The sequence below is a fragment of the Thalassophryne amazonica genome, chromosome 20 (genome assembly GCF_902500255.1).
Source record: "Thalassophryne amazonica chromosome 20, fThaAma1.1, whole genome shotgun sequence".
NCBI lineage: Eukaryota > Metazoa > Chordata > Actinopteri > Batrachoidiformes > Batrachoididae > Thalassophryne > Thalassophryne amazonica.
In genome coordinates, this window is record NC_047122.1 from 23,577,738 (window position 1) to 23,592,309 (window position 14,572).

The 14,572-nt window shown below is 42.3% G+C and overlaps 1 protein-coding gene across 3 annotated transcripts in view; it reads left to right on the forward strand.

Moving 5' to 3' along the window:
- Positions 1-369: 369 nt before the first annotated feature.
- LOC117501551 (intermediate filament family orphan 1-like) overlaps positions 370-14,572 on the forward strand; it is a 32,232-nt gene continuing 18,029 nt past the window's right edge. Inside the window, exons 1-7 of one of the 3 annotated variants that reach the window (XM_034160444.1) lie at positions 370-512; positions 4,542-5,593; positions 11,923-11,983; positions 12,503-12,598; positions 12,721-12,861; positions 13,657-13,844; positions 13,920-14,052. In XM_034160444.1, the coding sequence (XP_034016335.1) occupies positions 4,617-5,593; positions 11,923-11,983; positions 12,503-12,598; positions 12,721-12,861; positions 13,657-13,844; positions 13,920-14,052 (1,596 nt within the window). In that variant the 5' untranslated portion in view covers positions 370-512; positions 4,542-4,616. Of the gene's footprint in view, positions 513-4,541; positions 5,594-11,922; positions 11,984-12,502; positions 12,599-12,720; positions 12,862-13,656; positions 13,845-13,919; positions 14,053-14,572 lie in introns of those variants that run through there. The other 2 variants (XM_034160446.1, XM_034160445.1) reach the window with 2 other exon arrangements.

Sequence of the window (14,572 nt, forward strand, 5' to 3'; positions counted from 1 at the left end):
ACTTTCTAGAACGTTAAAAAATAAATAAAATAACATTTTTTGCTGAATAGTCATTTTTCCATAGACTTTAGACATAAGCAGTTGAAATATAACACTTAGAAGCCAGGAACAAAAATTGTTACGTAGTGTTATGGTTCAAAAGTGCTTTTCAATGTTAAATTCAAATCTTCAAATACGATTAAAATTTCATATGAAAAATTGTGGGTTACAGGCTGTTCACAAAGGGGTGAAAACAAAATCTCCAAAAAAATTAGTGTAAAACTTTTTGGAAATTGAATGATATAGTAACACATTAATGATGGTCCGAAGAGGAGGATCAGGTCAAAAATCGGCGTAATTATCTCGCCGTGTGAACCTGTTTACAGCCTGTGCGCCTGTAACCTGGTTGTTACGTTACTCTGGATTCCTGGTGCTCCTGGTTTAGCGCCATTACGACAACCGAACGCCGCAGAGTCTCACTGCAGCAAAAACGACGATCTGCTGCCAAAGTCAGTTTGATCATCAAGCTGAAGGTACGCGACTGAAAATGATTTCATTACGATTTTAAGAATTTAGAGCTTTGGTCGTATCTATGTTAAAAAATCTTTTGTCGAAGTGATCTGTTCATGTAAGTCAGCAAAGTGAGATGCGTGTGGTGTGTATACATATGCATGTCTGTGCATGTACGCATATATATATCTATATAGAGATATATATAGATGATCAGGCCTGCGTCAGGGGCGTAACCAGAATTTTTATGGCGTCAGACTCAACGGTCCCCCCTTCTGATCTGCCATACTAAAATACGAAATGGGGACTGATGATCATGAAATGGGGGTAAAATGTAACGAAATGCAGCAGAGTGAACCAGACTGACTCCAAATAAGTACTTTTATTTAATTGTTTGGCTTTTTTTTTTTTTTTTTTTTTTGAGAGGTGCGCTTAGTACGAGGTCTGTTAGAAAACTATCCGACCTTTTTATTTTTTTTTTAAATTATATGGATTTGAATCGTGCACTTGCATCAGTCAAGCTTGAACCTTCGTGCGCATGCGTGAGTTTTTTCACACCTGTCAGTTGCGTCATTCGCCTGTGGGCAGGCTTTGAGTGAGCACTGGTCCACACCCCTCGTCGGATTTTCATTGTCAGGAAAATGGCTGAGCGACGAGCAGCGCTGAATCAAATTTTTCCAGAAACTGAGAAACAGCCAGGTGGAAACCATTCGGAAGATTCAGACGGCTTTCGGTGAGGATACTCTGGGCATCACACAGATTAAGGATCATTACAACTGGATTAAAGATGGCCCACAGCGGCGCAGGGCGCGCCACACTCTGAGCGGCCATCGACAGGCTGCAACTACCAGATAATTTCCAAAGTGAAGGCTGTGTTGATCCGGGACGTCGTCTGACTACCAGAGAAATTGTGGAAGAGGTGGACATCAGCACTTTTGCGGCACATTCCACTGTTACAGGAGATTTTGTAATGAAAGACATGCGGAGGAATATTGCGCATCGGGACGGAGCCGCAATGGCGCACGACTAAAAGCACGTCCGTGTTGGAAACCATTCGGAAGATTCAGACGGCTTTCGGTGGCTTTTCAGTCGAGTGACTATCCGAGAAATTGTGTAACAGCTGGGCATGTCACAACTTGTCCTGTGAGATTTCCAGCTTCTGCAATTTCTCTGGTAGTCAGACGACGTCCCGGATCAACACAGCGTTCACTTTGGAAATGATCTGGTCGTTTCAGCCTGTCAATGGCCGCTCGGAGCGCGGCGCGCCCTGCGCCGCTGTGGGTCGTCTTTAATCCGGTTGTAATGGTCCTTAATCTGTGTGACGCCCAGAGTATCCTCACCGAAAGCCGTCTGAATCTTCCGAATGGTTTACAACTGGCTGTTTCTCACAGTTTCTGGAAAAATTTGATTCAGCACTGCTTGTCGCTCAGCCATTTTCCTGACAATGAAAATCCGACGAGGGGGGTGGACCAGTGCTCACTCAAAGCCTGCCCACAGGCGAATGACGCAACCGACAGGCATGAAAAAACTCACGCATGCGCACGAAGGTTCAAGCTTGGCTGATGCAATCACACATGATTCAAATCCATATGGTTTTTGAAAAAAATAAAAAGGTCCGATAGTTTTCTAACAGACCTCGTACATATAGTAGAGGCAGTTCGCCATCTGGTGTTCAGGAGATGAAACTTCAGTCAATGGGTCAGTCTGCTCCATTTCGTTATGTTTTACCCCCATTTCCTTATCAGTCCCCATTTTACCCCATTTTGCAAAAAAGAAAAAAAATTAATGTACTTAATTGAATCATATTTGGAGTCAGTCTGCTCCATTTCACTACGTTTTACACTTTCATTATCAATCCCCATTTCGCTTAAAAAAAAAAAAAAAAAAATTTAATTGAATCATATTTAATCATATTTGAAGTCAGTCTGCTCCATTTCATTAAGTTTTACCCCCATTTCGTTATCAGTCCCCATTTTGCCCCATTTCGCTACGTTTTACCCTGTTTCATTATTTTGCCCCATTTCGCTTAAAAAAAAAAAAAAAAAAAAAAAAAAAGTAATTAATTGAATCATATTTGGAGTCAGTCTGCGTCATTTTGTTACATTTTGCCCCTATTTTGTGATTTTTCAGGCTTCATTTCCTCCATTTCGTATTTTAGTATGGCCGTTCTGATTGGCCACCCTGCCTTCACTGTGCATGTCATTTCGGAGCATCAGCAGTGATTCACAGATTATAGGGCAGCGCAGTCTCGTTTTGGGGGCGGGCACTAAAGGGGTAAAATATGACACATATGACAATTTCTCTACTTCCGGGGTACAAACTGCAGCATTTCCAATGGGGTTTTGGGCTAATTACATGCAAACAAAGTGAAAATGCAAAGAGCACAAACATGTCGAGGTGGTTTTACAGGTGAGAGAATGCAGCTACGCTGGTTAGCTGTGTAGGCTAACACCCACACGACATCTCCCACCTCCTCGCCTTTTCTTCTCCACTGGGAACTGAAAAAAAAAAAAAACTTTTCACGACTGCTACAGTGATTGCAGGCGAAAACAAATCTGTACACAAATTATCCATGTGAAGTGTGTATATTAAATGAAGGTCCCCATAAGTGGTCAAATCCCACATTATCACGAAGGGTTCAAACAAGACTACGGTCTCCTATCACCTGGTTTCTGCTTAAAATTGCACTCCAGCCATTATCTATCTCTGTGGCAGATCGCTGAAGCTTTTGCACAACAATCATTTCCACATAAATTCAGCATTATTTCATAAAAAAGATGGGGGATTGATCAGAGCGACGCACTAACGTGTCTGAATCTGACTGTGATTCTCTACACCCAAACCAGTCAAAGGGAATAATGTGATTAACCATCAGATGACAAAGTAAAACCTTTTAAATCATTGTAAAGTCAGTTTTAAGCAGAAACGAGTCGATAATCTGTTAATCTGCGATAATCTGCTGATGTTTCGAGAATTCCGACGAGGGGCTGGACGACTCCTCCCACAAGGAGTGCTCACAGGCGAATGACGTCACCGACAGGCATGGAAAAACTCACGCATGCGCACGAGGGTGCAAGCATGTCTGACGTAAAAACATATGTATGAAATCCATATAGTTTTTGAAAAAAATAAAGGACCTATACTTTACGGACAGCCCTCGTAAAAAGCACATTTGTGATTGATTGTTCTAAATGACTTTATAATGAAGTCACACAAGGGTCATCTATATATTTTATATTTTATATCATCTATATATATACCCTGAACCATCCCTTAGTTATGCTGCTATAGACGTAGACTGCTGGGGGGTTCCCATGATGCACTGTTTCTTTGTCTTTTTGCTCTGTATGCACCACTCTGCATTTAATCATTAGTGATTGATCTCTGCTCCCCCTTTTTCCTGGTTCTCTCCCTCAGCCCCAACCAGTCCCAGCAGAAGACTGCCCCTCCCTGAGCCTGGTTCTGCTGGAGGTTTCTTCCTGTTAAAAGGGAGTTTTTCCTTCCCACTGTAGCCAAGTGCTTGCTCACAGGGGGTCGTTTTGACCGTTGGGGTTTTACATAATTATTGTATGGCCTTGCCTTACAATATAAAGCGCCTTGGGGCAACTGTTTGTTGTGATTTGGCGCTATATAAAAAAATTGATTGATTTTTACTTTTACATTTATATAAAGCGTAAAGTGCGCAGTATATGCGTCAGCCTACCGATGCCTTTCATTTGTGTTGAATTCAACATCACTGGCCTTTGACAGATTCTTGTTGACGCCAAATGAAATGTTGTGATCTTACAATTGGGTCTAATTAAATAAGGAGCTAACCATCGTATATGAAACGTGGCAGTTACAAATGAATAACTTGGCACTAGTCTATTAACCAGTGAGCACAATCAGAGTACATTTACTACAAACACACATGGGTCATTTTTGACTAAACTATATGCTAACTAGCAAAGCTAGCTGCCTTCTCTAGCCATTGCATTGTGGGCTAGGCTAGCTAGGCTAGCTTCACAGTCTGGTTTTACTCTTTAAACCAAGTATTCTGTTCCTCTGTGAAGGAGATCATCGGGGGAAGAGGTACACAGCGTGGGATAGTTATCTTCATACAGAATAACCTGCACTAGTCTGAGTTCATGCCGGATTTCGAGCACTTCAGATTTTCTTACTCAAGAATGAATCCGGTCTTGGGAGAGAATGGCTTCCTGGCCCCACAACAGCAGCACCATCACATGACGGGCCAGACAGACTCTCCCATGCCGGACTCCGCGAGCTATTTCTTGGGTGACCACACCGGGTTCGGTCCGGATGGATTTTATAGACTGGATCTTGGGGCCTTACCACCGCCTGGCCTCTCATACCTGAGTAGCCCTCTGCACCGTGTGCCTCCATCAGCTACGGTGCTACGCAACGACTTTGGTTCCAACATCAGCGTGCTCAAGACTTTGAATCTGCGCTTCCGGTGTTTTTTGGCTAAAGTCCATGAGCTAGAGCGCCGGAACAAGGTACTGGAGAAGCAGCTGCAACAAGCTTTGGAGGATAACGCCAGAGGGGCTGGATACCACAAACCCCTGACCAAAGAGATCGGGGTCCAGACTGGATTTATCGGACCAATCCCAGCGAGACCAAATGTTCTTCCACTCCACAATGTTAATAATTCTGCCTACCTGCCTGGTGGTCTCCTGTCTCCCACCCTGAACCCACTGCCTCACTTTGACACCAGTGCCAACAAATACCTGCTGGGCAGTAACCTGAACCCCTTCTCCATGGATTCAAACTCCAACCTCACCACATCTTGTTTTTCCATCAGTCCTGCACAGAGTCCAAGTACCGACGCACCCAAAACCTTAATGAACATCAATGACAAGTACACCAGTCACACGGGGGTCAACATCCACGCTCCTCCCTCACGTTTCCTCCCAGGGACCATCTGGTCTTACAATCCCACCCACCGGTCTGGCACCAGCAGGGAGTCATGCGCCATAGGACCTGGGGTCTCCTGGACACATTCAGATGGGGTCGGGGTTCAGATTGACACCATCACTCCGGAGATCAGGGCCCTGTACAACGTGTTGGCCAAAGTGAAGAGAGAACGAGACGAGTACAAGAGAAGGTGAGGATAAAGGAGTGTTTGGGGCTGCTGGGGTTGGTTGCCACTCTGCTTTACACCGTCTGCCCTAGAAGGCCCTCTTGAAACCTGATCTTGTCTTGGGGTCACAGTTTTTCAGTTTGGCCTTTGAGCTTGTCCTTTATAACTCAACAAGTTTTAGATGTTTTTATCAGGAGGTTTAAAATACCTGTAATACACATTGCATCCTGTTGAGAGAGTGTTTGATTACAGATGATCAATTGATCAATTCATTAATTTGTAGAGTGTACTGACCTGAGCTGTATATATATTTTTCTCTCTTTTTTTTTGGGGGGGGGGGGGTCATTTTAGTGATGTTGATTTAAAAAAAAAAAAAAAAAAAAAAAAAAAAGTTCAGCACATTGACCTACCTTGGTTGAGGTAGCTCAACCACACACGTTATCCTGTTACGGGGTAACATATGTCATTATGTAAGTATTGGTTGAGCTAATAGGATTAATAAATGGAATAGAATGTTTGGTCTTCAAAGTAAAGGTCAAACAAGGTCGACGTCCATTGGATTCTATGACGTATGACATATGTTACCCCGTAATGTAACTAAGCATGACAGATGGTACAAACTATTCCTTTTTAAAAACCTATTAACTCAAACAATAATTTGCATCATTTTTTTTTTTTTTTACCATTGGAGCAACTTTAACTTTTGACCTTTGTACAAACTGAAACTCACCTTTGTCACCATTTTTGCTGTTTTTACCCCATAACTCCATAACATTCATTCACAGATAGTCCAAACTATACCTTTTTGGAATCTTCATGATCAGACAAATAATGTGGTATATTTTTCAACGTGATTGGAGCATTATTATATTTTGACCCCTGTGTAATTCTTTATTGACTCCTGTAGCTCATTAGAGGTCAGCTCCAGGATGGCTCCATATCTGAAAATAAACATTAGTTAATTTAGAACGTGTGCCAAATTCCATGCTTTTATCATAAAATGAACAATTTTTATGGAAATCTTAGCTAAGCTGCACCACTATTTGGCCTCCATTTCCTCTTTAATCCCCTTTTCTTTCCTGTTAAATTTGGTTTATTCCAGCTGCTGGTTTGTCTTTTCGTCAGTCGTCAGTGACCTCGTTGCATTTTTGCATTTTTTGAACTTGAAAATTTGTCTCTGTTATAAAGTTAATCAATATGAGGACAAAGCTTCAGCTTTTAGCTCATACCTTTTTTGTTAAGGGTCCAAAAAAGAACATTTTATTCATAAAAAAAAATAATAATATCGGCTGATTTATCGGCTATCGGCAAATCAGCCGATTTATTGATTATCTGCATTTTTTTTTCATCCAAATATTATCAGCATCGGCCTCAAAAAATCCATATCGGTCGGGCTCTAATTTTTTTTTAGGCTTAATATTTTGATGCTAAACATTCAGCCTTAGAAATTCAACTTCAAACTCTGATTTTGATGCTAAAAAAAGTCAACCTTAAAAATTTTGATACTAAAAAAAATTCAAACTTAAAAAATTCAAATTCAAACTGATGGGACAGATTTACTTCCATAGAATTATGATGAAAAATGGGAAGGAATAAATAAGTGAATACGTCTTCATGCTCCTTTTCAAAAATACAATTTGTATTTTTATTATTTGCTATCAGACAAAATGCTTCATCAGTTCAGTCCCCAAAAAGTCATCCAGTGACACATTACCATGATGCAGAGGACACCATCCCTGCTCATGGAGGTCACCTTCCCTCCAAACTCCAAACTTAAGGTAAATCCAGCCTCAGTATACAATGGCTGACACAAAGGTATGGTGGCCATCCCAGGGTGGCAGCTGTATCCAGGTCAGTGAAGAATTACACAAGAGTTGCTCCAGTTTTGGTAAAACACAATGTACATTATTAGGTGAACAAATAGGATCAATGCATGGAATAGTTTTGACCATTCGCTGTTTCACAGTTCTTCTGTAATTTATGTCTGTAGAATGGCCCAAGCCAAAAGGGTCACCCCTTTGAGTCTGGTCTGCTTGAGGTTTCTTCCTCAGAGGGAGTTTTTCCTTACCACTGCTGCTCTGGGGGTTAGTAATGTTAGACCTTATTTGTGTGAAGTGCCTTGAGGCAACTCTGTTGTGATTTGGCGCTATATAAATTAAATAAATTGAATTGAATCTAGCGCTTTCTCATGGTCTGTGATTCCTGCAAGAGGTCAGTTTCAACAGAGTTCCAGTTCAGGGCACAATGTAAACACACCTTGCGAAGTATGAACAACAAGACATTGGGGCACGGCAGAAGTCCATCACAGGTGCTACACCTCCTCTAGATAACCCTCTCAACTTGGGAGAACGTGTTGTCATCATTATAATCACCCGTGAACTTGCTAAATCGACGCCATCCACATCCTTGCTCGCCATTTTTTTTACACGCGCTGTGAAACACCGGGACTCTGCTGATGCCGCAGTGCATTCTGGGAAGTGCAGGGGCTGCCAGCCAGGGGATTATGGGAAATGTTAAAGTACCGAATGTTGAATGTTTAGTCTCCAAAGTAACGGTCAGATAAGGTTGATGTCCATTGGCTTCTGTGACATTTTACATGTTACTCTATAACATGATAACTAAGTGTGATAGATGGCACAAACTATTCTTCTTAGAATCCCATTAGCTCAACCAATAATTTGCCTCACTTTTGACCAAAGTTAGAGCAGCTTTAAATTTTGACCCCTGTTCAGACTGAAATGTACCTTTATCACCATTTTTGGTAAGGTTAGACCTTACTTGTGTCAAGCGCCTTGAGGCAACTTTGTTGTGGCATAAATGAAATTAATTGAATTTAATTGAATCACCATTTTTGCAGTTTTTACTCCATAACTCCAACTCCACTCTCTTATAGATAGTCCAAATTATACCTTTTAGAAATTTTTATGATCAAACAAATAATGTGTTATATCTTTCCATTATGACTGGAGTATTTTTAAATATTGATCCCTACCTGGCTACAGCTGCCACCCTCAGATGGCCACCATACTTTTGTACAGGCCATTGTACACTGTGGCTGGAATGTACATACGAGGTCTGTTAGAATAGTATCTGACCTTATTATTTTTTTAAAAAAACCATATGGAGTTGAATCACGTGTGATTGCGTCAGACAAGCTTGAACCCTCGTGCGCATGCGTGAGTTTTTTCATGCCTGTCGGTTGCGTCATTTGCCTGTGAGCAGGCTTTGAGTGAGGTGTGGTCCACCCCTCTCGTCTATTTTTTATTGCGAATAAATGTCTGAACGATTTGGAGCTTTGCTGCATCAATTTTTTTTCCAGAAACTGTGAGAGACCTCCAGGTGGACACCGTTCGAAAAATTAATATGGCTTTCAGGGACGATTTTATGGGGATTAAACAGATTACGGGGTGTTACTGCCGCTTTAAGGACGGCCCACAACTGCTGAGAGCGCGGCACGCTCCCAGCCCCCATCGACAGGCTGACACCCCGCTGGAACAACCAGATCATTTCCAACGTGAAAGCTTTGTTGATCCGGGACCTCGTCTGACTTTCACAAAAAGGCAGAAGATGTGGACATCAGCACTTTTCCGGCACATTCCACCGTTACAGGAGTTTTTTTTCATGGAAAGAAAAGTGGAGGGACGCGCCACGGAGCCGTTGATTACGCGGGACAAAACCACCTCGGTGTTGGTCTCTCAGGGCGGCTTTCAGGTGGATTTCAGACGGATTCCGGTTGCTTTCCAGTCGTGTGATTATCCGATTGTGATTGTGCATGAGCTGGACATGCTAGAACATGTCCCGTGAGGCTTCATCACTGCGTTGCTTTGCGCCGAGCGGCTGCACCGCGACGCGTGGAACTCCTCCGCACGTCTGTCTTAATGTGCCGGAAAAGTGCTGATGTCCTGTGCTAGTCAGAGGACATACCGGATCAAGACAGAGTCCAGTTTAAAAATGAACGGCACATTTCACTGTTACTGGAGTTTTTGTCAAGGAAAGAGAAGCTGCTCCACCGCGCTTCGCGGTGCAGCCGCTCGGCGCAAAGCAACGCCGTGATGAAGCCTTCCAGGACATGTTGGGGCAGGTCCAGCTCATGCAGAATCACAATCGGATAATCACATGACTGAAAAGCAACCGACAGCCGTCTGAAATCCACCTTTAAGCCGTCCTGTGAGACCAACACGGAGGTGGTTTTGTGCCGCGCCATGAGTTGCATGGTGGCGGCTCCTGTAATGGTGGAATGTGCCGATAAAGTGCTGATGTACACATCTTCTGCCTTTTTGTGAAAGTCAGACAAGGTCCCGGATCAACAGAGCTTTCACATTGAAAATTATCTGGTTGTTCCAGCGGGGTGTCAGCCTGTCGCGCCGCACTCTCAGCAGTTGTGGGCCGTCCTTAAAGCGGCAGTAACACCCCGTAATCTGTTTAATCCCCATGAAATCGTCCCTGAAAGCTATATTAATTTTTCGACCGGTGTCCACCTGGAGGTCTCTCACAGTTTCTGGAAAAAAATTGATGCAGCAAAGCTCCAAATCATTCAGACATTTATTCGCAATAAAAAATGGACGAGAGGGGTGGACCACCCCTCACTCCAAGCCTGCTCACAGGCGAATGACGCAACCGACAGGCATGAAAAAACTCACGCATGCGCACGAGGGTTCAAGCTTGTCTGATGTAATCACACATGATTCAAATCCATATGGTTTTTGAAAAAAATAATAAGGTCGGATACTTTTCTAACAGACCTTGTAAGTATCGTTTACCACATACCAAAAACCTGCTTGGCCCACAGCCATTCATGCTTTCATCAGCTCCAGACTTGATTACTGTAATGCACTTTATTCTGGTGTTAATCACTCTTCTCTTTCATCCTTCAGCTTGTGCAAAAAGCTGCTGCTCATGTTAGCGAACACGTCTGAAGTGAACATATTACGCCCGTACTTCACTCACTCCACAAGCTTCCAGTTCGTTTTAGAATTGATTTTAAGATTTTAATGTTTGTTTTTTTAAAAGCTATTAATGGTCTTGCACCTTCCTACTTGTCTGAAATTTTAACTCTTCGCACTTACAGTAGGACGTTACGGACGTCTGGTCAGCTTTACTTACGTGTTCTGAGGTCAAAATACACACTCTGGGGTGATTGTATTTTTGCAGTAGCTGGACTATTTTTGACCGAGCACTTTTTAAATCAAAGCTCAATTATTTATTTAAATTGACTTTAAATACCCAGTGGTGCTGAGACATTTTTTGATTTATGTACCATTTTAACTCTTTTGTATGTTTGTTAGTCAAGGCCATCAAATATGCCCATTGGGTACTGTGTTTAAATATATCCTCTTTGTCATATATTATGTAAAAGCTAAGGAGAAATAAACACTTCTAAAACTCACAACACTGTTTTTGGAACCTGATAACACCTCTGGAGTAATTTACAAGACATTTTGCTGATGTTAGCATGGTGACATCGCAGGCTGGTCTAGCTAGCTGCAAACTCCATTTGGTTTGTTTGTAAATATAGCCTCTTTGTCATATATTATGTAAAAGCTAGGGAGAAATAAACACTTCTAAAACTGACAAGACTGTTTTTGGAACCTAATAACACCTCTGGAGTAATTTACAAGACATTTTGCCGATGTTAGCATGGTGACATCGCAGGCTGGTCTAGCTAGCTGCAAACTCCATTTGGTTTGTATGTAAATATAGCTTCTTTGTCATATATTATGTAAAAGCTAGGGAGAAATAAAAACTTCTAAATCTGAAAACGCTGTTTTTGTAACGTGAAAACATCCCTGGAGTGATTTACAAAACATTTCACAGACATCAGCGTGCACGCTAACTTCTGCTAACTCAAAGCTAACTTCTGTTCTTGTCAAAAGCTCATGTATTGCGGTGAGGGTTAGGCCTCCAACAGACGCCGTTAAAATGTAAATATTATTTATGATTGATTCACTGGTGGGGCGTATTGAACATGTAAATTGTACGTAAGACAATAGGATCTTAATAATTAATGTAAACAACAATAAATGTATAATTATATATATTTTGCACTGGAATACCAATTAAACAGCTGCAAATCATAAAGAAGATGATGCTCATACGGCTGAGGGTATTTTAGCATTGCGTTATATTTTTATTTTTGTGAAGTCTTGATTTTTGATTTTACTGCAAAGCACTTTGGACACCGTCTGGCTGCTGTAAAAGGCTATAGAAATAAATGTTGATTGATTGATTAACTGGGAAACCTGCAGAACGGGTCATGTCCAGGAGCAAGTTGATGGTCTTAATAATGGCTGCAGATGTCTGATTTATAATCACGCTGCAGGTTTGTTTTTTTTGTTTGTTTGCTTGTTTTTAAGATGGGAAGAGGAGTACACGTCTAGGATGGATCTGCAGGAGAAGATTGCTGAACTAGAGGAGGTAACCTGAGATTTATTCCATCATACACACTTTGAGGAGTAATGAGACACATGGAAGTAGAACAGCTTTGACCCAATCTGGGACCTGTACCAGGACCAGTGGGAGCATTTTCCTCAGGATCAGCTCCACAAAGCTGGAGAATCTTCTGAGCTTCTCAGCAGCTTTGAAAGTAGTTGATTTTCCAGGACTGAAAAACATGGCTCTGAATCATGCTAAGAGCTTTTAGCTAAATCTTCTTGGTGTTATTTGAAGCAGTGCTTCCCGATCCTGGTCCTCAGGGACCCCAAAAATGCACGTGTTTTCATTTCTTCCTCCTCTGCCACAAGTTGATTGGCTCATTTGGGTTTGCTCAGCCAATCAGGAGCTAAAATGAGCCTTACCGGGCCAATCACCTGCAGGCGGATCAGGTAGTGATAGAAAATGTGCACTAGCAGCTCCTGATCTGAGACCTGGTGGTTAGCTGTTTGAAGAACAGAGATGTTTAATCACAGTCCCTATAAGACAAACTGTCTTTTGCAGGACCTGCAGGAGAGCGAACTGTATCAGGATGAGTTGGTTGTCAGGGTCAAGCATCTGAAGGCGGAGCTTGTTCTCTTCAAAGGACTCATCAGCAATGTGAGTCTGATCCACGTTACGTTCAGCTAACGAGGATCATTAGAAATGATTAGAAATGCCCACATGTGGATTGATACCTGTCAATCACCTGTCTCATCACTTGACCGCGCCCTCTCCATCAGAACCTATCAGATCTGGACAGTAAGATCCAGGAGAAGGCCATGAAGGTGGACATGGATATCTGCCGGAGGATTGACATCACGGCCCGACTCTGTGACGTCGCCCAGCAGAGGAACTGCGAGGACATGATCAGTATCTTCCAGGTGAATCTGCGGCAAAGGGATGAAAGACGGCTTTAAAGTCATGCTCCGGAATTCCCTGTTTTCTCATTAACCCTCTGGAGTCTTGGCTATTTTTGGGCGTTATTGACTACTTTTGGTTTTACCTTCATAATTTACCTTAAAAACTGTTGAACTGGCCTTGTTTGGTTCATTTTTTTCAGCACAACCTCACCTGTAGAGGTGGGCGATACCGGGAATTTTGGTATTGATCCGATACCAAGTAAATACAGGCCCAGTATCGCCGATATCAATACCGATACTGATACTTTTTCATATTTAAGCTTCATAGATCCAAAGGATCGAAAAGACCTAGGATAGAATTTCGCCAAACATTGTACGTGACAACAAAAATACTTTATGATCACAATCAACATTTTTGTTTAAAAAAATATCACTTAACACAACTTAAAATCTCCTGAGGTTGAGGGCTGACAAACCACAATATAAGGGTGCGCTGCTCCGTGTTGTGTGACACAGCGCAGCGCTGCTCTTAGAGAGTAGACTTTGATGAATCTGCGTGCGCGGCAGTCAGTGCGTGCGGGAGAGAAAAAAAGCTTGAGTATCGATCTTTTTGCACAAGGATCGTTCAATATCAATACCAGCGTTGGTATCGATATTATCGATATTAGGATCGATCCGCCCACCTCAACTCACCTGTCTTTTCATAACTTAGAATGTAAATATAAATTGTAAACTTCAAAAATTATGTGTAAAATGTAGCATAAACAAAGTTATATACAACAACTCACATTAAATAAACACACCCTCAATCAACAGGTAGCCACGCCTCCCTCCACCCTGAGCCGCCAGGCCAGGAAGCAGAGCGGGCAGTCTGCAAAGGGTGGGGACGGCGACGATTCCAACAGCGTGTCTGAGAGCGAGGGAGGCGGAGTCAAAGATGAGGAGTCGTACAGTGTGTCAGCCAATCAGATCAATGAGCAGATGCAGAAGATGCTGAATCAGCTGTAAGTGGTTTTGGCCTGAAAGCTACTGTAATGACGTTTAAAGACGGCGCCCGTTAACTTTCACGTGTTGTCCAGGAGGGAGTGCGAGTTTGAAGACGACTGCGACAGTCTGGCCTGGGAGGAAACGGAGGAAACGCTGCTGCTCTGGGAAGACTTTCCCGGATACACAACGGCTGTGGAAACGCACGGAGAAGTGAGCGCACGAGAAGTGCACGCATATTTGCTAGCACATGTTTACTATATTTTCTGGAGTTTAACCTCTTAAACCCTAGAGTCCCCAAATTTGAGGACTTGCCCTGTTTTGGAACATTTGAACACTCATAACTAACCAATGCTGACACCAACATACACTTATTATACTCAAAATGTCAAACGAAGTCTCCTCTACAAAAGTTTCCACTTCAGTCACATATCAACTAACCACAGCTGAAACGCCAAGCAAATAGACATAAATCGGAATTAATTTTTTGGGGGGAAAAAAACTCATTTACTCCTACCAAGTATTATTTACTTTCAATTTTTTTTGCATCCACAACATCCCCTAGGACCTGTCTTTTAGTTGATCCAAACTTTTGCATTTTTGACCATGTACAAGCTGAGAAATAAATCATAATGTTTATCGGTATGTGAGTTTGGTGAAATAGGCTCCAGGGCTTAAGGGGTTAAGTTGCACTCGCCAAAAAATACACTGTAAAGAGGGGAAAAACATGTCCTATAGGTCGCACCTG